We start from the raw sequence: 25,468 nt of genomic DNA, 5'->3' as shown, positions 1-25,468 counted from the left end.
TCCTCTTGGTGTCACTGTTGCTCCACAATTCCCTTGCTGCTCGCTGCTCCTGTTTGCCACCTGGAAGCCAAACAAGAAAAAGCAAACACTTTTCAACAGGAAGCTGCTTTTTACAGAACAAAAATAGTACATTCATCACGATTTCTAAGGGTTTTTCCTTTCTAATGGCAAGAAAAGTTGATATGGAATGAAATATCAGAAATATATAAATATATAAATTCCAGAGCTTGGTAAGATTTTTTTTTAATTAAACCGCAGCATCATTCAGATTTACACACTTAATATAAAAACATCGGGCGATATTAATCTATCGATCAGGGAAATTTAGGGGAACACACATTTCGTTAGTACTTATCCATTTTTGCTGTTTCACGGGAACATTCCTGAACATCCAGTCAAGTTAATATTCAATGTAAGACAAAAAAAAAAAAAAAAAACCCAGATCCGAAAAAAAAAATAACATTTGCAAATAATTTTTTTTTTTTTAAATGGTTTTGCACTAGCTCAATGTCAGAATTCCAAATTATTTCAGATTAGACAGTATTTGATTGTTAAATATTTAAAAGTATTTTTAAACAATTTCATCTAATTTGAATGTTAAATTTAAATTTCTGACAATCCCATCTAAATACAAAAATTTCTTAGTTTTTTTTTTGTCATAATGTAAAAAAATATTTCAAACAATTTCCATTTGTCAGTTTGTTTTCCATAGTGTAGTTTTTGCCAATTAAAGGAAGAGAATCTTTAGAAGAGATTCACCAAGTAAATTGACTTCTTAGTTTATGAAAACCATTTTTAATCAAACCGTGCAGCATTATATGGATCAATATATACAAAAGTATCAATTCATATATTCATTGATCCTTAATTGTCACAATGAATCGATGAGGGACATTTGGCAAAGCACTCGTCCCTTTAGTCCCGATCCACTTTTGCCGTTTCACAGTGACCAATCCAAGCTTCCCGATCATCTTATGAGGTTTTACATTTAAAAATATTCAGCATCTCCGAGGTCGTCCACCGAGTCGGCGCCGACCTCCTCGTAGTCCTTCTCTAGGGCGGCCATGTCCTCGCGGGCCTCTGTAAACTCGCCCTCCTCCATGCCCTCGCCCACATACCAGTGCACAAAGGCGCGCTTGGCGTACATCAGGTCAAACTTGTGATCCAAGCGGGCCCAGGCCTCGGCGATGGCAGTGGTGTTGCTGAGCATGCACACAGCCCGCTGCACCTTGGCCAGGTCGCCTCCTGGCACGGTGGTGGGTGGCTGGTAGTTGATGCCCACCTTGAAACCGGTGGGGCACCAGTCCACGAAATGGACGGTGCGCTTGTTCTTGATGGCGTTAATGGCAGCATTGACATCCTTGGGGACCACGTCGCCACGGTACAGCAGACAGCAGGCCATGTACTTCCCAAGGCGTGGGTCGCACTTCACCATCTGGTTGGCCGGGTCAAAGCACGAGTTGGTGATCTCGGACACGGACAGCTGCTCGTGGTAGGCCTTCTCGGCAGAGATCACAGGCGCGTAGGTGGCCAGTGGGAAGTGGATGCGCGGGTAGGGCACCAGATTAGTTTGGAACTCCGTCAGGTCCACGTTCAAGGCACCGTCGAAGCGCAGGGAGGCGGTGATGGACGACACAATCTGGCTGATCAGCCGGTTCAGGTTGGTGTACGAGGGACGCTCAATGTCCAGGTTCCGGTGGCAGATGTCGTAGATGGCCTCGTTGTCCACCATGAAGGCGCAGTCCGAATGCTCCAGGGTGGTGTGCGTGGTCAGAATGGAATTATAGGGCTCCACAACAGCGGTGGACACCCGAGGGGCCGGGTAGATGGAGAACTCCAACTTGGATTTCTTGCCATAGTCCACGGAGAGACGCTCCATCAGCAGCGAGGTGAAACCTGAGCCGGTACCACCACCAAAGCTGTGGAAAACCAGGAAACCCTGCAGGCCGGAACACATGTCGGCCTGGCGATACACAAAAGAGTGTTCTCACGATGCCAAAATTCGGACTTTGACACGATACTGCAAAAACATCACCAAAACTGCACGGATTTCTATTTCAATCAAAATGATCATGGTAATTATTATTTCCATAATTGTCTGACCTTATTGCATTCTAACAAATCATTTTATGTTTTGAGTTACAACTAGAGCCATTGAACAAATTAAAGGCACAGCTGTATGTTGCCGCCTAATCGGGTTGCGATAAGGAGCGTTTTGTTTTTCTCAGAAATGCTAAGCGCTAAAGATAGCACTAAGTCAAACACATTGCAAGGCCAGAGATATTTATAGAAAACAATTGTTTCTCCAGGCAGCTGAGTCGGTGACATTGGTACCTTCCAGAAATCTACTCACCAGTTTGCGTATCCTGTCGGCAACCAGGTCGATGATCTCCTTGCCGATGGTGTAGTGTCCGCGGGCGTAGTTGTTGGCCGCATCCTCCTTACCTGTGATCAGCTGATTCGGGTGGAAGAGCTTACGATAGGTTCCGGTGCGCACCTCGTCTATAGAAATGATCATTGTGAGTCGTTAAAACTTTCACTAAACAGATCAATGGGGGAGTTACCGATGACGGTGGGCTCCAGGTCCACAAAGACCGCCCTGGGGACGTGTTTTCCCGACCCGGTCTCGCTGAAGAAGGTGTTGGAAGAACCGTCGCCTCCGTGGGCCGTTTCGCCGGGCATCTGACCGTCCGGTTGGATGCCGTGCTCCAGGCAGTACAGCTCCCAGCAGGCATTGCCGATCTGGACGCCAGCCTGGCCCACGTGTATCGAGATACACTCGCGCTATGGAAGGAAAAGAAGTCGTTATAAGAATCTTGGAAAGGAAGAAGGAACTTTGAATCACCTCGCATGGTATTATTTTAGTCCGCACCGACTGCAACATTCTCAAACAGAGCCGCAATCTTTTTTGTGTTTTCAACAAAACCAGGTTTACCCTTGCAAGACAACTTCGACAACTAAAAATGACGATCAGATTAATACCATTGGAGGAAATGGCGGAAATCCACTAATATGGCGGCTTTAAAACAAAACGGATTCCCGTTCTTTTCAGGCGTGGGCTCCTGAGGATTTTTTGGGGGTGTCATTTTGTAGCTGGTGTCAGGAAGTGTCAGGCACTTGTAAATTATTTTTTTTTTACCCTAAAGCACATTTGAGTATGGAAAAGCATCTCAATAATTTGATTTTGTTGTTTATGAAACAAATATATTAAAATTGAATCTCCAAAGCAACTTCAATATGGTCCTTTAAATTATTCACAATTCTGGTTATTAGAACCCAACTATTACTATTTTACTGTTTTTACTTTCCTCAACAAAAGAAAAAAATAGTAGTGTATCTCTTCGTTATTGGCGAATAGCTGTCCACAGTGGTGACCGCTGTGCCGGAGAGGGTTCAAATCAAGTACTGAACTGAACTGACTGTCGGTGCAGGTAACTGAAAATTGGACAACATACCAATTGAGTCAGACTCCTCCCAAATTGTTTGTAGAAATAAAATAAAAATGCCAAACCGAGCAAGCACTTACGATATAATGCTGCCGCTCCAAAATGCCAAACATCCCCCCCAAAAAGCCTTTATCACACTCACCATGTCTCCTGAAGCAGAAGTATGTGAGGGTTGGAATGAAAAGGCAGCAGCGACAGTCTTTTAACTGTCAGATGTTTAGAGTCTTGCTTTAAGTAGCAAGATGTTCTTATTTTCTTTTAGAATGCTAAGCTAGATGCTAATTCCAATTGCTTGAGAAGCTCTTGCGAGTCCTTTTCTTAGCAGGCCAATCAAAGAGGTCTTTTTGTCAGGAGCATGCTCACTGGCGTCCTCTGACTGTATACCTCCACTTTTTAGCTGCAATTTAATTCACACATTCATTACAGCGTCACGTCATTAAGAGCATGTGAATAAAACAGACTATGAACAACTTGCTGTTATGGATTGTGTCACTTTTAACTCTTGTAGCTTCGCCAAGGATTTTCATGTTTATTTAGTGTTTGTTTACCTGTTGGTGTTATGACAGACCATTTTTATTAGTATGGTCATCAAATAAATCAGTAGTATTGATGGCAAAAATTGTGGCATTTTTGCACATAGGAAAACACTCTAATAGTCACTGCCCATTCCAGAGCCCGTATCTCCAAATTTAGATTTTCTTTTTCAGTTTTTTTAAAAAAACAAAAAGAACACTTCCTAAGTTTGGAGAGGTGTCCTTTTCATTTAAGGTCTACGTTCTGCTTGACAACATCAACTGCAAAGGCCGAATCCACAAATATTTTTATATTTATATGAAATAAAACATCAGCATTAATGACCCCCTCCCAAAAAAGCGTAAAAAGTGGATAGCTATGTTGGCTTGTGTTCTCCAAATGTTGGATTTTTTTGTTTTTAATGCAGCATACCATCAAAACATGTTATTTCTTCGTCTTGATTTTTTTTTAGCGAAAACAACAAAAGCAGAAATTATGTTTTGCCTCCAAACCTGGTTTGTTTGTTTCTTAGGCAAAATTAAACAACATTGTGTTTCACCTTTATCTGAAAAGGTTGGGGGTTATTTTTGCTGTTATGCAAAAAAATAAATGTTTTGCCAGCGAATTTGGAGATACGTGCTTTTCATTGGCTAGTGAACAGTGCTTGTCTCCGAGAAAGCGAATAAGTTAATACCGCGATTGGAAATCATAAGGAGTGGTGACTTTTTTTTCTTAAGTTAACGGGACGAATACCTACCGAGGAACGTGGACTCTTGCTTTCACCGGCAGGTAAGCTTCTGCTAAACTAACTTGACAAACCATTCTAAAAGTTCAGACGGAAATCATGGATGTTCCTCCCGTGTAATTATCTTTAAACCAGAGCAGGTGTCATGCGCCATTGGGGTCCGATGTCACAGCGCTTGTGACGTTTATTCAAACACCTACGTTATCTGACGTCACTGCAACTCACTTATCGTGCCGTTTTGATACAAAATAACTCCTGTGTGACGCCACTCCAGCAGATATCAGCGCCCGAGAGCTTTAATTACCAACTTTTTGGACTCAGTAACGGCATTAAACGTAGACGGTAGTGACTAAACGTTCGGTGACGAATACGGAAGTTAACCGTGGCTAGTTCAGGGACACTATGGAAAATACAGTTTCGACACAAATTAAGCCAGGTGCATTAAAAAGCAACGAAAATAAGCCGTTGAAGAAATTCTCGGGGCCACGGATGACCAAGGCATTCCTGAAGGATCACTGCAAGAAAAACAGGCTCTACTGCACACCGCAGTTAAACGACACGCTCTACCTACACTTTAAAGGGTTCTCCACCATCGAGAACTTGGAGGAGTACACTGGGCTCAAATGTCTCTGGCTGGAGAGCAATGGGCTGCAGCGCATTGAGAACCTGGATGCGCAGATCAACCTGCGCTGTCTGTTCCTGCAGCAGAACCTAATCCACAAGCTGGAGAACCTTGCGCCCATGCAGAAACTGTGTTCCCTGAATGTGTCCAACAACTACATCAACACCATCGAGAACATCTCTTGCCTCCCTCAGCTCAGCACCCTGCAGATTGCCCACAACAAACTGGAGGTGGTCCATGACATCCAGCACCTGAGTGAATGTGTGGCCCTCACAGTTCTAGATCTGTCACACAACCTGCTCCATGAGCCGGAGATTCTCCCCATCTTGGAGGCCATGCCAGAACTACGGGTCCTGAATTTGATGGGCAACAAGGTGGTGACCAAGATTCCCAATTATAGGAAGACGCTAATCGTCCGCCTTAGGCATCTCACCTTCCTGGACGACAGGCCTGTCTTCCTCAGGGACAGGGCCTGTGCCGAGGCCTGGGCTCTGGGCGGTCTTGAATTGGAACGCAAGGAGCGGGAGCAATGGGACAACCAGGACCGGAAGAAAATCCAAGAAAGTTTGAATGCTTTGGCTATGATTAAAAAGAAAGCACAGCGAAGACAGCGCCTTAAAGAGGAAGCGGAACGAGGTGAGCAGTCTTTATGTTCAATGCAAAATTCGTATAAATCTAGAGATTACCATCTACTGTATTTATCTTTACCCAGGTGACTCTCAGGCTTCCACCACTTCCGAAACCTCTTGTGAGGAATCGGCTGCCGAGAACATCCAAAACTTTGTGCAGGAGACATTGAATGCCCACGATGAGTTTCTCCAAATTCAAACAACACCGTGCGGTGAAAAACTGGAAGACAATGAGGACTCGGACTTGGAGCAGCTTGATGAAGGGCTGAAGGCCAAGACTGAAGATAACATGTCCGAGCAACATGATCAACAAGCCCAAGAATTAGATGGAGCGAAGGATCTGCTTCTTGAGGAAAGAGAACCTATAACAATTGTAAACCATGACAGCCAGGAGAACCAGCTTCCTTTGGTGAAGGTAGATGCTTCTGACAATCCACGTGGTCTCGGTACACTGGGGGCTACACTGGTGGATCCAGAGCAGATCCAAACTGATGACCTTCCTGTTCTTGAGGATGCGGAAACAGCTGCTGAGTACGTCCAGAGTTTTGTGCCGGACATAATGGAGGCCGATGTGGAGTTTCTCCACGGTCAATCAATACTGGAAGCTGATGACAACCAGGGAAAAGGTGAAGACACCAAATCAGAGCTGCTTGATGAAGGGAAACTCAAGATTTCCGAGACAGCTAATGAACATGCTCAGCGATACGACGATGAGCAGGATCATATTTTGGTTCATGAAGAAGGAAGAGAACCTTTAATAATTTTTAACCCTGAGCAACAGGTTTCTTCCATGATGTTGAATTTCCCAGAAGAGCCACAAGGTCCCAGTATTCTAGGGGATCTAATGTTACTGCAATTTGATTATATTCTTGATGATTTTAATCCACATGCTGGGAAGATTCAAACCCTCGTGCGCAACACTCTGGAGGCCCATGAGGAGTACCTTCAAAAAACAATAACGCAAGCTGATGAAAACCAGGAAAGGAGTGAAGAATACAAATCAGAGCAGCTTGATGTAGGACTGGAGGCCAAAAAGATCTCTGAAAAAGAGGAACGTTATGTACATGTGTGGCAGGTGGATGAAGCTGAGGATCAGCTTCTTGACAATGATGAAGGAAGAGGAAATACGACAATTAGAAACCCTGAGTGCCAGGATAACCAGATTCCTTTGGTTGTAAAGTCTGTTGAAATGCAACAAGGTCAGAGTTCAATGTGGACAGGGCTGCAGGATGCAGAGCTACAACATATTGATGATCATAATGTTGAGGACATCGAATCACCTGTTGAGAACGTCCATACACCTGTTCAGGACAAGGGGTTTCACCAAATTCAAACAATACTGGGACCTTATGAACCACAGGAATCAGACGAAGCCTCTAAATCAGTGCAGCTTTTTGGTTTGGAGACCAGAATTGAAGAGATGTCTGCCGAATGGAGAAAATCTCAGCAGGTTGATGGAAAGGAGTATAGGTTGCTTGCAAATGAAGCAGCAACAAAATCTCTGTTTGTAATCCCTGAGAACAACCTTCCTTTGAATGTAGCTTCTCTTCAAGAGCCACAAGATTACGGTCTACAAGGGACTGGCCTGCAGGATTCAGAGTTACACATTGATAATAGTTATCGTGAAGATGTGGAACCAACTATTGAGAACATCCATAGACTTGTGAAGGACACACTGGAGGCTAATGAGCATGTTCATCCAAGTGAAACAACACAGGTACCTGTTGAATACCTGAATGAATGTAAAGACTACAAATCAGGGCACCTTGATGAAGCACTAGAGGCATCTGAAGAAGATGAACAGGCTCAACAAGGTGATGGTGAGGATGTTTGGGTTCTTGCAGATGAAGTAGGACGTCAACTTACAACAATTGTCAATGCTAAGCACCAAGATAGTCAACTTCCTAAGGTGAGGGCAGAATCTTTCCAAGGACTGCAGGGTGAAGAACTGCTGCACATTGATCTTCATGTTCTTGAGGATATAAAAGCTTCAACTGAGAGGGCTCAAAGCCTTGTTCAGGACAAACTTGAAGACCATGAGGAGGTACTCCAAAGTCTAACAGCAGAGCCATCTGATGAAAACGGGGACAAAGGAGCATACTATGAGCATCTTGATAAAGGATTGGCAGCTACAACTGAAGAGGATTCGTCTGAAGAACACAAAGGACAAGCTCAGGAGCCTGATGGAGGAGCAAAAGATCATGGTCTTAATGATGAAGTATTAATAGAACCTACAACATTTGTGAACAATGAGCATCAGAAGACACCACTTCTCTCAGTGATGGTAGAATACCCTGTAGGGCCAAAAGATTCCTGTCCTAAGGGGACTGAACAACTGGATGCAGTGCTGTTGCGCATTGATGATGATCCTGATCTTGAGGCTATGGAAGCAACTGCTGGGAACAATCAAAGCCTTGTGCAGGACACACTGGAGGCCCATGGTGAGTTTCTCCAAAGAGAAATAACACGATCCAATGCAAACATGAAAAATGTTTTAGAGTCCAAGTCCAAGCAGCTTGATGAAGCATTTCAGCTCAAAACTGAAGAACATGAACACACTCAAGAGGCTGATAGAGAGAATAATCATGTTCTTGATGATGTTGCAATTGTAAAACCTACAACAATTGTTAATCATGAACATCAGGGGAACCAGTTTTCTTCCATGAAGGTAAAACCTTCTGATGAGCCACACAGCACCCAAGTCGGGGATGCGGTCTCACTGCTTCTCCATGATCAGCCGAAGCTTGAGAATGTGGAACCACTTTCTGAGAACATCCATCGCCAAGGAGAATTTGTTCAACGTCAAACAACACAGCGATTTGATGAATACCAGAAACAGTGGAGTGAAGGACAGGGGAGCAAGACGGAAAATCAAATGTCAATGGAAAAAGACAAAGAGGTCCAGCTGATAGATAGAGAGGGAGATCTTGTTCTTGCTGATGAAGTAGGAAGACTAATTGAGCCACCAGAGCACCAGGATAACCATCTTTGTACGGTGTGGATAGAATCTTCTGAGGGGTGGCAGGATGCAGAGCCACTGTGCATTGATAATATTCTTTTTGAGGACATGCAACCATCAAGTGAAACCATTAAAAAAATTGTAAAGGACACAATCCTGGAGGCCCAGGAGGAGTTATTGAAAAGTCAAATAACATTGCAATCTGTTGAAAACCACAAAGAGAACGTAGGCTCTGAAGCAGAGCAGCAAGGTGAGGGCACAGAGGACAAAATAAAAGAGATGTTTGATCTACGGGTAGAACATGGTCAGAAGGGTGATGGAGAAGTGGATCAGGAGGACAGAATAGAACAGATGTTTGAAGAAACACAGAAGGCTGAAGTGGATCAGGTTCTTTCTGATGAAGTGGGACGACATCCCCAAACTATTGAATACTCTGTGCACAGGGAAAACAAGCTTCTTTCAGTGATGCTAGATTTTTTTAAAGAACCACAAGGTCTCGATACACTGGGAGCAGAACTGGAGGATACAGTGTCGCTTTGCATTGATGACATTCTTCTTGAAGATGTGGAACCACCTGCTGAAAACATCCACAGCCTTCAGCAGTACACAGTGGAGGTCTGTGAGGAGTTTCTCCCAAGTCAAACAGTACCATGTGGACAAGATTCCCAATCAGATCACCTTAATGAAGAAACAGAGCTTGAGATTCAATATATGTTTTCCGGAGAAGAGGAAGAAAAGGCCCAACATGTGGATAGAGGAGAAATTCGAGAGAAGAAACTTACTTTGGTGATGTTAGATTCTGAGGAACCACAAAGCCCGGGTCCACAGGGGACTGCACTGAACGATGCAGAGTCAATGCACAATAACGATCATCCTGGTCTTGAGGTTTTGGCTATATCCTCTCCTCAGCAGTGCTTCAAAGCAAAAACATAAGTCCTGGTAAGAGATGGGTGTGAAGATGGATCAATCTGGAGTGACACCCTCCCTTGTGGTTCAGATAATAAATCATTGTTTTTGGAGTAGCTGTTACAATGCAGCAGAACGAATCTCTGCTGTACCCAGACAACGAAGTGGAGCCTCTGGCTTTGGAACTAGAGGAAAATTCTAACATCCTCCAATTGCCTTCTCCAGCCCGCACTTTGATTGTTGAGCTGGAATAGCATCAGATTTCCTGACAGCACTTTGGATGTTTTTTTTTGTACGTATGCACTTTAATTTGATGAAAGAGAAGTTCATATGCAAGTACAGAATGAACCAAAGCAAACAACAGCCAGTAACATAATGACACACCTTTTAAGCTTTTCACGATGAAAACTGAGTAAATTAAATGAGTAATTGTGAATAAAAATATGCTGGTTGCTTTAAAGAAAATAGAACTACTGTCATTTGTCAAAAGGTACACAAGTATTGGGATGCGCGGTCATTTCACCTCTACCAGAAGTGAAAGGAATTGAGTTCAAATGTCAGATAAGTGGGCACATGTTTGGGTAACCTCACTTTGGAGAAAAAAATACATAGTATATAGAGAAAATAAGTTTTAATTCTAAATGAAATTGAACAAACGCATTATAACAAAATATCTGTCTTAGATTGCACTTCCTAGTGGGGACACATCAGAATTGCAGGGAACAAGGTTTACTTATTTAATTTTTTCAAGTTCGGCGGGCCTGATTGAAACGTTTAACGGGCCGCATGTGGCCCCCGGGTCGTAGTTTGCATATGCTGATGTAGAGTAAAAAGAGTGCTTTTTTTTTTTCAATTTATCTACTGATAATGTGGCATACCTTTGTTTTAATTAAAAACATTGTAGGGGCAAAATTACTGGGACAGATCTCTTAAATCCATAAATCTGTATAGATGAAAATAGTGGCGAGAGAAACACAGATTTGGACCGTTTGCTTATCGCTTACTCTACATGGACAAAAGTACTGGGACATACCTGCTAAAGCTATCACTACCTGCTAAAGCTATCACTACAGACTAACAGAACCTCTAAAATTATATATACCGACAAAAACATTGGTAAAATCTCTAATTCATCCCTATACAATACAATAAAATACAACTTTGCGTATCGCTTAATCTACATGGACAAAAGTACTGGGACATACCTGCTAAAGCTATCACTACAGACTAACAGAACCTCTAAAATTATACCGACAAAAACATTGGTAAAATCTCTAATTCATCCCTATACAATACAATAAAATACAACTTTGCGAATGGTTTGTTCATTTTATGTGCCCTGCAATTAGCTGACCACCAGTCCCGAGTGCCTTATATAGGTCTTCATCTGTACATTGTGAGGGTTATTTCCTAACTATGCATATATTACAAACACTCCTCCCAAAAGATTAAATGAGCTGTTGTAAAAAACTGAGCAGTACCATATGACTCCTCGGGCCCGCCCCACCTCACCCGCTCACTCCCTCCCGGTTCTAAAAGATGCTATCCCTTTTCACCTCGCTTTTGTGCCTGCTCTGTGGAATGACTTTCATGCTTGGCTGCAGTCCAATTTTATCTCTGGGAGTTGTTGCTAGGCGACAGGCAGGGATGTCCTTATTGCCTGTGTGATGGGACCCATACTCCATAACTACCGATCTGTTACTTCTCATTATCAGCGTCAACATGAGTCATGTGGGTCAGAGGGCTAAATAGGTCCTTATAAATGTACACATCAAATAACTAGGCGCTGGACTCACTATTAGATATAATGCTGTTTAAATGTTTGATAACACTTAAAAATAACTGCTATACTCAATGAAGATAAATGAGTCAGAAATACTATCTAGACATTGCAAATGGAGGAGGTCAAATACAATTTTTGGCAAAGCAAGGCTGCTTTATATAGCGCATTTCATACACAAGGTAATTCAATGCACATCTCAGTGCAAAAAAAAATAAAATCACAAAGAATTTAGTGAATAAATAAAAAGTATTACACTTAAATTACTCAAAGAATGTACAGCAGAAGAACACAATTTTGGAAAAGAATATTACAAAAATTATTAAAAACACCTTTACCCTAGGTATTGGGGAAAAACTGTTTTCAACTTGGATTTAAAACATTTACACTTCGGACTGACTAAAGTCTTGTTGGCATTTTATTCCATTTGAGTGCAGCATAACAGCTAAATGCTGATTCATCATGTTTGCTTTGAACTATGGACACCACTATTTAACCCTCCTGAGTTTATAAATTTTCAATGATATGAAATGGTCACAAGTCCCCAAACTGCATTAAGTATTGTACTGAATGGCCAACTTTTCCCGAGCAGATCACATTGGAGCGGTCTGAGGTCTTCCTTGGCAGCCACCACGGCTCGTTGAAGTGTCGCAATGGTGAGTGACATTTTTAATCATTTGTTTTTATTTTGGTACTCGAAAATGTCTTGACCATTACAACAAAAATGTTTGGGGTCCTTCATTTGTATAAAAAATATCTGTGTGCACATTTATGTGTGTCAATGTACAATGTTGGAAGGTCACCGCCAAGTAAAAAATTCTAATGATTTGTTCTTTGAAGCAGTAATATTAAATATATATACATTAAAATACTCCACGTGTAGTCCTGCTGTAATTTTCCTGACAGGATTTTAAAAAATAGAAAAATTAAGTGAATTTCTATTGATGGCAGAATGTGATTCGGTCCAAAATTTTAAAATAAACCTTTGGTGGAGGAGCAAAAAAAAAAAAGTTGCCTGAATGTGTCCACTTATGAGGTGCAAGTATCATTTTTGTCCATTTTGAGGAGTAGCCAACTTCATATTGTACTCTGTAGTATCTGTGACTTAGAATGTGTGCGGTTTTAAAAAGTGAGGACTGGCCTGTTGAGTGACACGAGAGATAGCGAATGAGTGAGTAGAGTTGGCTTGTTGTTAAGTTGCTCGCCAGTTTGCGTGTTGATTGACGTGGCGTCAATTGTGGCTGTTATATATTATTTTATATTATATTATATTTAAATTAATTATCAATGTTTACTTGGGGTGCAGCTTTGCTAAGTAAGGCTACCAATCTTGATAGCACACAGTAAATTTCAAAGAATACTACATTTTACTGTAAACAGACTAAATTTGGTCCCAGGTAACAGAGTAAAAGTTGAGAGTGAATTTTTTTGCATAAAATTCAGCATAAAATATACTCAGAGAATTTTACGCTGAATATTTTACTCTCAACTTTTACTGTGTTTACCGTGACCAAATAAAAGCTTTTTATAGTGTACTCTATGAAATGTACTGAGTAGTTTTAACACTGCAAACCTCCCTTTTAAAGATGTATATTTTTTTCGATAAAACTTTGAAAAGAAACCCTCAAATAACTGTGAGCTATATTCTTCTTTTTCATGTGCCTGAAGGCGCCATTGAGTCCAGGCGCTCTCTCGCTTTATCTATTATCACTCATTTATTCTTAGATGCTGCACCAAAAATAAAAAAGGACAGCAGGGAACTTGTTTTTCTTCCCTTCTTTCTTTTTTTTCTTCTTTCCTGTAAATACCAATGTCTTTTCTTCAAACCCTATAGAAATAAACAAGCCCCATGTTGTGATTTTTTCATTTTTCAACATCAGTGTCTTCTTGTTTTTAAGCTACCATTTTGACTTTAGCTTCAGAGTTGATAAACACTACTTCTCATCATTAACTTTTATCGCGGATTTATTTCGCTCATTGTAGATAAAGACTGCCAGTGCACTTTCTTAATGTCGGCTATTTTTAGACTACCCTTTAAAAGCTTAGCAGCATCAACAAAAGAAAGCGGAAACAAGGAGGCCTTTTAGAAGACAAAAATAAGTCCAATAATCAAAATGTGCTTCTATAGCAGCTCCTTGCGATTCTCATTTTTTTCCAGTTCATTAAAAACCTTAAAGTCATCCATGACTGTGGCTCAATTGCTCCATTTTTAAAATTTTTTTTTTTACTTCACTCGAGTGCTGCCGTATTTGAAGCTCGTTGCTACCTCAAATTGGGTTTGCAACACAAAGCTCGCAATTTGAAGAACTCATAACTTGGGACGCCACTCTTAAGATTTTCTCGTACTATTTCTGAAAATGTGTCTTGGAGCCCACACATTATGAGCAAGGTAGGGTGAAGATCCTGAGCCATTTTCAAGCAACAACCGGAGTCTGTGTGAAACACTATCATCCAGAGTTGCTTACATGTCGAAACACCCCCATCCCCTAATGCTGCGACAACCCTGAGGTCATGTCTCAGCCAAAAGGTAAGCAGAGCTGCATTGAGTTTAATCGAATGCACAGATAAGTGTTAACTTATGATAAGTGGCTCTTGCTTGGTTTAGGGGAGGCTTAGTATTTGAAAGTTAAATGAAATTGATTCAAAAGATTTTCACATTCTCTTTGATGAGGAAAGGATTATCTTACTTATATTCCGTGATGTGACCTTGCACACTGTAGTGCAGTACAGTGTAATTTATGAAGTGCTGCCTGCGCAATTGAAAATTATTTTATACTATTTGTGTGAGGAGAAGCGGAACAGATAATTGTTGGATGGATGGACACTTGATTTTTTTTTTTTCCCACTTTGGGCTTAGCTCCACTGTTTAGTCCCTTGCATTAGCTAGGACTAGCCCTTTACAAACGGCTAATTTGAATCCCTGACAATTTAGTGGGCTAACTCCATTATTGTCATTTTGAAGTTATGTACAGAAATTAATAGAGAAATGGCATGTTCACCATAATGCTATTTAGTTTTTCTAATCCCAGTTTGTTTTTCATTCAGGCAACAAAGATTATGCTATTCGGGATTCGACATCTATAAAACTGAAGACAAATACCAGCGCCTCAGTTGTTGAACCACTTTCTTGTAAAATGACAAAAAAGCAGTGAGCCCACTCCAATTTTCGGTGACTTATTTCAGCAGGACAAGAAATGTGGTTTAAACTGTGCTGTCGTTCTGTCATTTTGGATTTTGACAAAAGCATGTGAAGCGGGAGCCCTGGGAACTGTTTTAAATGGTGAAAAATAAAGCATATCTGTCCTTTAAAAGCCTCCACTCCCTTCGTCAGACTTTATTGTGCACTCAAGTCAGCAGGGTAAGGCATATTATACGTTCATGTAAGATACACATCACGTAAGTGGCTGGGTTAACTAGATTATACGGTGCCCGGCATGCGCTGCACTAATGGAGGTGGCGGCCTGGGGGGAATAACACGCCTGGGCTGCAACGTTAGCCTTCGCCGAAGCCAATCCCAGTCCCACTTAGTCGTCATCCATATTTAATGGCGGGGCTGAGGCTGGAGGAAATGTGAGTTGCTTTGGGCTGCATGCAACAAAAGTTGGAATGTTATGATGACAAATTCTTGTAGTGGTCTCCCGCTATTTGACGTTAGGGTTAAGGACCAGGCTGACCCATAAATAACAAAAATCAGCGTACAGTTGGAACCCACTATAAATGCAGTGAAAAAGAGTACAAAACAGAGATAAAAGATCAATAAAGAGACACTTGATCCAGCTGAACATAAGTACTATTCTTGTTTATAATCTGAAGTTACTTTTTGCTTTTTGTTTCCACAACATTGCAAAAATGATTAAAAATGCCGTAATTTAGCATTTTGGAGAATAGCAATGTAAAAAGATGAAATGAAAAAAAAATCTATTAACATTTTTTTACGAACGTAATGCATTGTAATTAGTATATATTGTTATTCTTATTATTAAAATGTATTTTCTTCCCCAAAAGCTCAGGACTAAAGCATTGTAATGTGCATGCTACGCCAGTAGGTGACAGTATTTGGTATATCTGACAGTAAAATAGCCAAGAACAGGCTCTCCTCGTTTAATATCGAAAGAAGTTAACATGGAATTGGGGTCTTTGGTTCTGTAGCTCAACCTCTCCTAAGAATTACAATTAATTGATTGGCCATTTATTCATCCAATTCATTAATCATTTGTGTCATATTTCTCTTGTCTCTTTGCTATGAATTATAGACATAAATAACAGTAACAGTTGAGTAAAAACCCGTAGCGTACCACCAAGTAAAAAAGACAAATATTTAATCAGTTTATTATTTCTCTAGTGAGTTTGTTTTTCTGCACAGCAGCATACAGCCCAAAAGAAATGTGGTCAAATATAAATAACAACAGTGTTTCCATCATCATCACGTCTTCATTTAATCCAAACAATCAACAATAACAACAACAACAAAGTATATTTGCCTAAAAAGTACGGGCATGTTCATTAGTATTTACACATCAACGCTCTCAATAACGATTTCTCTCGTTGTGTTAAATGCAACAGAAATACAATTATGTTATACAAAGATCCAAAATACTATCAAAACCCCTTATTATAAATGGCACTCTATCAATAAACTGCCTTAGTCTTGTTTTTTTCTTCTTTAAAGTACAAAAATCGGGTTGAGGTAGCGCCCTCTTGTGGTCACTCTTTGTTCAAATACTGACATCACGCACGCACACACGCACGCATGCCAGCCGTAACCGTTGATTCCTTTGGTAAACTGTCAAGACAAGCGCAGTCCTGCATACATTCGCAACAGTTTTGCATGATTATTGTTGATTATTTGGGAACTCCTCAGAAAAACGGGGGTGTGGTTGACATTCATTTGCTTGTCTCCAAGTGGGAAGAAGAAGAAGCGTGAAATCCAGTGTGTCGATGCCCTTATTTGGCAATGTAAACAAAAATGAAGGCGTTTGGCTTGGAAAAACTGGGGGGAAACATGAAACATTCCTAGCATGAAAAGAACAGCAGCTCCCTTAAACAGAGGACATATTGTTTTGTGTCCCACTCCGGCCCGCCTCTTTGCAGACTCACGGTCAACTTTTGTGGGATCAAACGACTCCTGACTGGACACATTCTTTTGTTAAACCCTCCTGTTACATTTGTTTTCTCAGGAACAGCAATAATGTCCATGGGTCAATTTGACCCGTAAGTGTTTGTTTTTTTGTTTTTTTTGGGGGGGGGGTGATCCTTTTACATTATGAACTCAGTCATGAAAACATTCCAATTCAAACGTTTTGTTTTCAAGTCTCATCCAGTCATTCTGAACCATGGTTTGTTTAATGATACAATAGTGTCAGAAATTGAAAATAAATCACAACAAACTCTTTTCAGTAATAATATATTAAGTCAAGATGTTTCATACGGGTCAGTTTGACCCTGAGCATGCTTTAGTATCCAAACAAGTCCAAATCTGAATTAAGATATCCCAATAACCATGTGACTTTAAAAAATGTTTTCATTGAGAAGTTTCAGAAGGGTCATTGTGACCCAGTGTGAGTTTAATGATCCAAAAGTAAAGACTGAAAAAAAAGCCCAATAAACATTTTTATTTTATATGTCATTATTAACCCCATGAATATCAGTTTCATAGCCATTTGTGAAAGGAACCATTTTTGTCAAGAAGTTTCATATGGGTCTATTTGACCCAGAGCATGTTTAATTAACCAAACGTGTCCAAAACTGAATTTTAAAAAATCTCAGTAAAGATAGTTTTACTGAAATAATACATTTCTGTAGCCAAACAAAAGTCGTTTCATCAGGGTCAATGTGACCCGGTGAGTTTTTTTATGATTCAGTCGTTTCTCAAACGGAATTGTTTGGGGTGTCTGAAACGGCATTGTTGATGTCATTATTAACTCTTTGACAAGCCATTTCATTTTACATATGTGAAATCAAACATTTTAATTAAGCCAAGAAGAAATTTCTTATGGGTCAATTTGACCCAGGGCTTGTTTAATCTTGTTTATTAACTCTTACTATCCTAGGGAAGTTTCATTTGGGCCACGTTTAGTAATCATAGGTGTCCAAAACTGAAAAAAAAAAGATAAACATTGTTTAAGTGTAATTATTAACTCGTCCCCTAACCATTTCATTGTAAATATTTAAAATTAAACTTTCTCAAGTTTCATATAGGTCAAGTTGACCGGCAACATAACAGGAGGGTTTTTAATGGCCAACAAAACTTTGGTTTTCTAAACGACGACAACAAAAAAGGTCAGCTTTGCTGCCAAATATACAAAAATACTCATTATAGAAACATGACATTCAAATTCCCACTAACCAAAATACTATTTTGAGTCCATCTCTTTGTATGATTACTGTACATTGGTTTTGTTTATACACAACTCAAACATACACGCACAGTCACGCACGTATGCGCGTGCGCACGCACGCACACACATTAGCTCCCCAATGGCTACACACTAGGAAAGAAAAAATATAACCCGATGTACAAGGCATCTATGAGTGGATAAAGGAACTATAAAAATAGATCTGGATACATTGGTGGTGTCCAAAGTGCGGCACGGGGGCTATTATGCGGCCGAATATTTTTTTTCATGGGCCCGTTGCAAGAAAATAAAAGAATAGAAAAATGATAATAATATGACAATTTATAATAATAAAAACTAACATTACAAAGGAGGTTTATAGCCACACCAGAAAGTAAAAAAATATCCAAAAATATAAAAAAGTGGGAAAAAGAAAAAATTTAAGTTAACATGGTGACCCCAAATAGCAAAAAATAATAAAAATAAAAAAATAAAACAAAATAAAAATGATAAAAAAGTATTAATTTGTCTAAGAATAGCAATTAATATGATGAATGAGTTTTAGGACCACAATGATAGAAAAGTTGAAAAAAAATAAATATAAAAATAAAACCATAATAAAATAAAATGAAATTATTCTAAAAAAAATTCAAATGAAAACAGAAAATTAAATTTTGGGCTACCCTAAAAATAAAAAAAAGACCACACTAAAAAGTTATTAAAAAAAAAAAGTAATATTTGCTTTGTTGCTTATTTAACACCAAACATACAGTATATTTAAAAATATATATTTAACTGCTTAAAATATTTCGACCTACATTGGATTGGTCTAAATACGATTTTTTTTGTATGTATTTTGTGGGACACCCCTCCATGAATACTCAACCTTATGGGATTAAAGTCTAAATAAAACCAAAACAGTCATTTGCAAATTGTTCAGTGCAATTCTTCATCATACTTTAAAGTTGGATTTTTTTTTCATTATTTCTTTCTCTCCCTTTCTCTTCCTCTCTCTCTCTCTCTCTCTCTCTCTCTCACTCTCACTCTCTCTCTCTCTTTCTCTCTCTCTCTCACTATTTTTTTTTTTTTTTTTTTTAGAATATTTTCATCCGCTTACCCCCCACAGCCCGGCCGCCTTTGAGTGGCCTCTGCGGGGGCTGCTCCTTGGACAGCGGACAGTACTTGATAGTGTGCGCGTTGTCCCCGTTGGCGCTGCACAGCGGACAGGTGTACGCCCGCAAGATGGGGCACACCACCCGGCCGTCGGACGTCTTGAGGACGTGCGAGCCGTACACCTCCTCTGGGGCGCCGTTGTTCCGGCAGAACACGCAGATTTTGGGCTCCAGCTTGGCGCGCATGGACGCCGGCTTTCCGCGGGTCCTCATGCGCTCGAAGCCGGGGAAGCAGCCGTGCGCCTCCCGCTCCGGCAGCTGGCTCTGGAAGGGGTTGAGTATGGAGAAGCGCTCCTTGAGTTCCGTCACGCAACCCGGCGGCGGTGGCGTGCCGGGCGGGCATCCGAAGCAGCAGCATCCGCCGCCGCCCTCCAACGCGCCGCCCTCGCAGGCGCAGGCGCACTCGGGCGCGTCGTCCAGCCCCAGCGTTGCCTTCAGGGACTCGGTGATGGAGTTGGGGCTCATGTGGGGCATGCTCAGCTTGGGGTTCTTGGTGACCAGCGTGGTCAGGCCCAGGTAGTCGTTCCAGAAATTAAACGTGTAGTCGTAGGGCCCCCTGGCGCTCAAGTAGTTGTGATTGAGAAAATCCATGCTGGCCGGGAAACGAGAAGAATAAAATCCTCCCGGACGGTGCGGTATGTCCAGTGTGGTGGTCTCATCTGATCGCCCAACGCTCGCTCTAGGCCTTATAAGGAGAGGGGGGAAGTGGGTGTGGCTTGCTTGGAACCACGTTGTGGATCACGACTGCTTCTTCATTTCTGCACGCTCACAATCGTCAGCTATAGTTTTATGAGGAATACTAAAGTATCCATGCATTATTATTGTCGGCTGGAATGGGTTACTATCGGAAACCTTTATTGTCACGAGTGAATTTTTTGTTTTCCAAAATAAATAAGATAAAACTACTCGATGACAAGACTAAATTATGCAGTAAGGCACATATACTGTCGAGAAAGTAGGTTATATGTCGCCTATTTGTATTGTTGCTCATCAAGTGGAAGCGGCGGAGGAGTCTCTGAGTGGGAATGGCGTTCAAAAGACATTTAAAAAAATGAATGACTGAAGGAGAAATGCAGCAAATTGCCAAGCACCACGGAACAAACATGGACACACAACATTGTGAAAATGGAGTTGACACATGTCAAAAGTTTGGACACAAATTCTCACGAGTCCTAAAAGTTTTGGTATTTAGTTGTTTGTTGTAATGTTTAGTGCCTGGATGGATGGATATTATTATTATGTGCAAAAAATAAGAGTGACCCCCATATACATAATGAAAACAATTTTGTCATGCTGGGAAGCTTTCAACAGGGGGCAGCAGAGTGCAATCTCCAGTGAACGTAAACAAAGAGAGGCAAGACGAGAGGAATCAAAGCTTCCGTGGCAGAGATTTTTGGACTCTCTGATAATGTGAATGAGAAATGAGTATTATTATCTTTGCCAAGGAATATTTTTGGACACAAAAATATCATTGGCATATTTGCAGGATTAAGTCAAGTGCATCTGTATCTTGTTTACAGGCCTTAAAATTTTCATCACTATGAATCTTGCTTGCGGTACAATCCAGCGGTAATGTCAGGTGGAATCAGGCCTCTGTCTTCCTGCTGAGGAATGCTGGAAGCCCCCCTTCAAACAAAGATAAAGTCGAGTGACTGGTGTTCTAATTAAAACTCCCAGGAAGGAACTCACTGACTTCTCATATGTGCCTGCCAGTGATCTAATAAGACACGCAAGCGCGCTTCATTGGACTTTCTCCCTGTGAAGTATTGACTCCTCATTGGATTCTCACTCATGCTCAGATGGGGCCCAGATTTTATGATGGAAACATTAATATTGCATGCATTGCTTTTTCTTTAGTGTGTGTGTCTGCATGTGTGTGTAAGCGTGCAAGTCGATTCCCGCCTTAGCGCTGTCTGAAATATTCATGGCCCGCATTATTCTTGTAATTGTTGAGACTAAGAGGGATTAATAATACTCGTAATAATAATTCCGTGGGCCGTCCCCTGGAGTCCCTGTGACTATATTGGAATGAGGAAACGGAATTTGCGGTGGAATGATGCATAATATTGTGGAACGCCACACAGTATAATAATACCCCACGGTTCACTATTCATGAATTCACTTTTTTTTGCATTTTTTTCTGAATAACACATCCCCAGCTATTCTCACCTATTTCAGGTTTTTGTTCTTTCTGGAACTCCTTTTAACTCCTTATGATGGAAAACTAGGGCCCAACTGATATGGATGTTTTGAGGCAGATGTCCACAAAACTTGTACCGGTTTCTCGTAGTGAAGAAGGACCTGAGCTGAAAGAAGGATCGGATGTGGGTTGTGACTGAAATAAGTTCATAAGTGGAGCCGCTGCTCCTCAACGTTGAGGGGAGCCAGATGAGGTGGCTCGAGCTTCTGATTAGGATGCCTCCTGGACCCCTCCTTGGTGAGGTGTTTCAGGCATGTTCCAACAGCAGGAGGCCCCGAGGACAACACGCAGGAGAGACCATGTGACCATGAGGATCTCTCCGGAAGATGTGGCTGGGGAGAGAAAAGTTTGGGCTTTTGGTGTCAAAACAAACAAACATATCAGCAAAAAAAAAACTATTGGCCAATTTTAGAAGAGTTCTAATCGACTGATTTAGCCTGCGAGCCAATTAATCGTTAAACCATGTCTGAATCGGAAATTAGTGCAATTAATTGGTCACGACTGAGAGACAAGCTTAGTGTGCCATGGAGGATCTGAGTTTAGCTTGGGTTGTTAGTGGAAGTTATGGATGTTATAAAGAGTTTAAACACATGAGATGACAAGCACCATTTAGACAAAAATAGAGTTGTGCAAAACTAAGCAACTCTGGAAAATGTAAATTTTGATTGCAGAAATAATTTATGAATTCCCCTTTTTGCCATTTTTGTATTCTTGTTTATTCATGGAAGACTCGCTAATATGCAATTTTCTGAAAAAAAAAAGTCTCTCATTTTGCAAGAAAATAATGTCTACAGTGTGTATGTTTTAATGCATGCGCGTGTCTAATTGGATTGAGACAACAGGCGGTTAATGTTGACCATAACCACCACATAAAAAACACCAAAGTAGTTCTTAGCTGAACCAAACTTCCGTGGCGAAAGACAGAATAACAAATATAACAGCAGGCGTGTGAGATTCAGGATTGATTAAGACAGCGATGCCCATGTCTGCCTTGACATCAAAACCAATGGAACCTGCAACAACAGCTTTGCAAAACATTGCAAAGCTTCGTTAGAGTCACAATTTAGCTCGAAAGTCGCCAACAGTAACTTCGTAATTGCTTGAAACATAAAGGTTAACATTTAAGACTCTCATGTGTGACCTCCTCCCACCTATGCTCCTCAATGCTAACCAAATCAGCAGCACCTACCAAAGCACATCAACAGGCCTTTCAAATTAATGTTAACTTCCTCCCGTTACATGGAGGGATGACATCTTTTACGCCGATTAACGTTCCGGTCGACTCTGCCGCGTAGTCGCTCCACAATCTTGTGTGTGTCCATGTTTATGTTCCGGGGGAGCTACAAAACGGATTTGTTCTGCCCAGTCTGCCTCGTTTCTCTCTCCATAATAGTCAGTTTGTGCAAATAAAGGCCTCCCCTTCTATTGGCTTATTGACACTGACGCATCTCTCCAACTCTGTTTAAACCAATAATAATGGAAGCCTTGGCACCACGCAGACTCACAAAAAAAGCCATGTTGATGCATTTTTTATGTATTCCCTCCATCTCCATGTTTACAGAGAGCAATATTGATCACTCAGACAATACATAATGGGGTTTCAGGAATTGCTTGAAAAATCTATTTGGCTATATTGATTGCTGTAATGAAGATGAATGCTGAATCAAGACCCCCTGTGCATTGGCCAGTGCCTGCTAGCATTTGACTTGCTATTAAATTCACACATACATGCCCATTTTATTCCAATAAATCTGACTTGCATTTGCAGGCATTCTGAGCATTATTTTCCCTAATCAAAGCGCTTTATGGCAAAAGCATCAGTCTCGACCGCATGTCCCGGCACTTTTAGTAAACCACATTCACTTTGTATCGAAGGTGAGTAAAGACTCTCAAAAAGGCAAAAAGTTGAAAGGCAACCAAATGTCGATGTCCGATCATGTTTTTAGCATGTATTTCAATTCGCTGACAAAGCCAGCCGTGGCATCCCACAGGGGTCCGCACTTGGACCAACACTGTTTGATCTTTACATGCTTCCCTTGGGTTTTATTCATAAAATAAAATAATTCTGTTAACTTCCACTGTTATACAGACACATAACTGTACTCGATCTCATTAACCTTCAGGCATGCCATAAAGAAATTAAGAGTTGGATGATCAGTTATTTCTTATTATTATACAAAGTGTACTCAGATAAAACCGAAGCCGTAGTCTTTGGCTCCCATCCCAAATTCATCGCTCTACTCTGTTTAGGACAGTGTTTGAAGGTCCGTCAATAGAAGAGGGGGGTGTGCTTACAGTATTCTAGATTTTCTCATCGAGCTATTTTGACAAACCAGCATAAACACATAATTGGTGGAATTATTGTCAGGATATTTAAAGATAAAGATAAAGATGTCCTTTATTAGTCCCACAATGGGGAAATTTGAGCCAATTAAATTGATCACTGATAATGTCACAATACGGCAACAGAATCGATGGACTTACTGTACATTGCAGGAAAATCCATCTATAGAATAGACAACACACTTTTGTCAGTCTTCAAAATTTTTTGCACTGTTGTTCTACGTGAAATGTTTGTTTTAACGTCGAAGTGGATTTATGTAATCCATATTACCACACTTTATAATTTTTTTTGTGTATTTACGCAGCGATGATAGTACATAACAGCTGAAACTCATATAGCCATAATATAATAATATCACTTTAAATCTCCATCAATTCCAAATAGAGATTGAAAGTGATTTTTTTTCTAAAAAGTCAGTTCAATGCAAAGAGAATCTTTTTCTTCTGTTCACTTCAATTTTGGGTCTCTGAGCTTATAGCATGTGCTTTAACTGGCAACCATTAGAGCTCTGTTTGTCATTATGCAAATGAGTAAAGACGCAGGAAATTAAATCAGATTTGATTAACCGCCGTAGGGATGTGATGTCCGTGGCCCGAGCACCCCCAAATCGGGCCTCCTCTCTGACTTTATAAGGCTCTAAAAGCTTAAGAGGTGTGCAGGCTTGACATTACCAGTGGCTGTACATTTTTTATTATGCTCCGGCCTCCCCAGAGGAGCTGCACTTAATGGGAATTATTTCCATATCAGTGGAAAGCACTGCAGTTCCAATTGATGCATACTCACAGCGCCATCCAGCAAATATCTAATTGCTGCATTTTCTTTTGTTCCCCGGGCCGACAGGCAGGACAAAAACAGGCTCTTCATAATTGCGCCTAAACTCCAAGGAGGTTATTGTTGTGCGTGTGCCACGCTAGATAACTGGCGATTACACCCAATGTTATTCGAGAAGCGTGACGGCACTGAAACGATTAAAGTGTGTCAGTCAACCAGGGAGGTCAATGCGGTTTTAATACCGCAAACAAAGAGCAGCCACAGAACACATTACCTTATATGTATGTACATAAGGAGTGTACAACAACAACAACAACAAAGATTTGGTACACACCATAATTGGTTTTAAGGTAATGGTTCGGTTTACATGCCTGAAGAGTAAGGCAGCGGCCGCCCTTGGTGTGTGAATCATAGCATGATTTACAATCAATTATTGACATATTGTGACGTACCGATCAAACAATTGGCACATATTCTTTATCATCTGCAATATGAATAAACTATTATTGACTGTTATATAAAACACATGACAATTTTTTATTGAGTTTCGGCGGGAATGGATTAATGGTATTTCCACTCATTTCAAATGCGAAACGGTTAGGATTTGCGACGAGAATTATTTGTGGCATTAGTCTTATAAGAGGGGTCATGGAACATTTTCAGACCTAAAAGTTTGAGAACTCCTGCAGTAAGATATTCAACTTTTTTTAGGTCTTCAAAACAAAGAACAACAAAAATGCACATATAGTCTTCCCTTTGCCTTTCCCTTGCCATTTCGAGGTTCATTTTTCACGGACGATACATTTTATATCACAGCGACAGCCACAACTGACGCCCAGGGACTCAATGCGCAAAATGGCTAACCTGCGCTAACAACATTCAACTAGACTCTCATTCCCAGTGATTCCAAAGTCACTAACTAGACCAGGCCCACCTTTTAAAACCACACACATTCAAAATCACAGATATGACAGTGTTGCAAGTAAGTATGGCGACCCCAAGTGGACAAATATAATACCTGCATGGTACTCACATGCTCACATGTT

The 25,468-nt window shown here is 40.8% G+C and overlaps 3 protein-coding genes and 1 long non-coding RNA gene across 4 annotated transcripts; 2 read left to right on the top strand and 2 right to left on the bottom strand.

The window, feature by feature from the left end:
• Positions 1 to 652: 652 nt before the first annotated feature.
• LOC148338515 (tubulin alpha chain-like) lies at positions 653 to 5,095 on the bottom strand. Its single transcript, XM_088293054.1, has 4 exons — positions 4,717 to 5,095; positions 2,565 to 2,784; positions 2,354 to 2,502; positions 653 to 1,963 (listed from the first exon to the last, which is right to left on the bottom strand). Exons 2-4 carry the CDS (start codon positions 2,680 to 2,682, stop codon positions 989 to 991), a joined length of 1,242 nt encoding a protein of 413 aa, XP_088149180.1. The 5' UTR covers positions 2,683 to 2,784; positions 4,717 to 5,095; the 3' UTR covers positions 653 to 988.
• On the top strand, positions 4,646 to 14,075 carry LOC148338513 (uncharacterized). Its single transcript, XR_015842807.1, has 3 exons — positions 4,646 to 4,748; positions 12,193 to 12,256; positions 13,971 to 14,075. It is a non-coding gene; the product is annotated as an uncharacterized LOC148338513 (long non-coding RNA).
• LOC148338514 (uncharacterized) lies at positions 4,881 to 10,240 on the top strand. The gene is made up of 2 exons (XM_088293053.1): positions 4,881 to 5,962; positions 6,039 to 10,240. Exons 1-2 carry the CDS (start codon positions 5,107 to 5,109, stop codon positions 9,845 to 9,847), a joined length of 4,665 nt encoding a protein of 1,554 aa, XP_088149179.1. The 5' UTR covers positions 4,881 to 5,106; the 3' UTR covers positions 9,848 to 10,240.
• A 1,838-nt stretch (positions 14,076 to 15,913) lies between the features above and the next one.
• On the bottom strand, positions 15,914 to 19,786 carry nanos1 (nanos homolog 1). The gene has a single exon (XM_088294928.1). It carries the CDS (start codon positions 19,696 to 19,698, stop codon positions 19,030 to 19,032), a length of 669 nt encoding a protein of 222 aa, XP_088151054.1. The 5' UTR covers positions 19,699 to 19,786; the 3' UTR covers positions 15,914 to 19,029.
• Between the last annotated feature and the right edge of the window lie 5,682 nt (positions 19,787 to 25,468).

The sequence above is a fragment of the Idiotropiscis lumnitzeri genome, chromosome 4 (assembly GCF_059441095.1).
Source record: "Idiotropiscis lumnitzeri isolate Australia: NSW breed Sydney's pygmy pipehorse chromosome 4, RoL_Ilum_1.0, whole genome shotgun sequence".
In the NCBI taxonomy this organism is placed as follows: Eukaryota; Metazoa; Chordata; class Actinopteri; order Syngnathiformes; family Syngnathidae; genus Idiotropiscis; species Idiotropiscis lumnitzeri.
The sequence above is the reverse complement of the archived record's forward strand: the minus strand, read 5'-3'. Positions and strand labels throughout refer to the sequence as shown.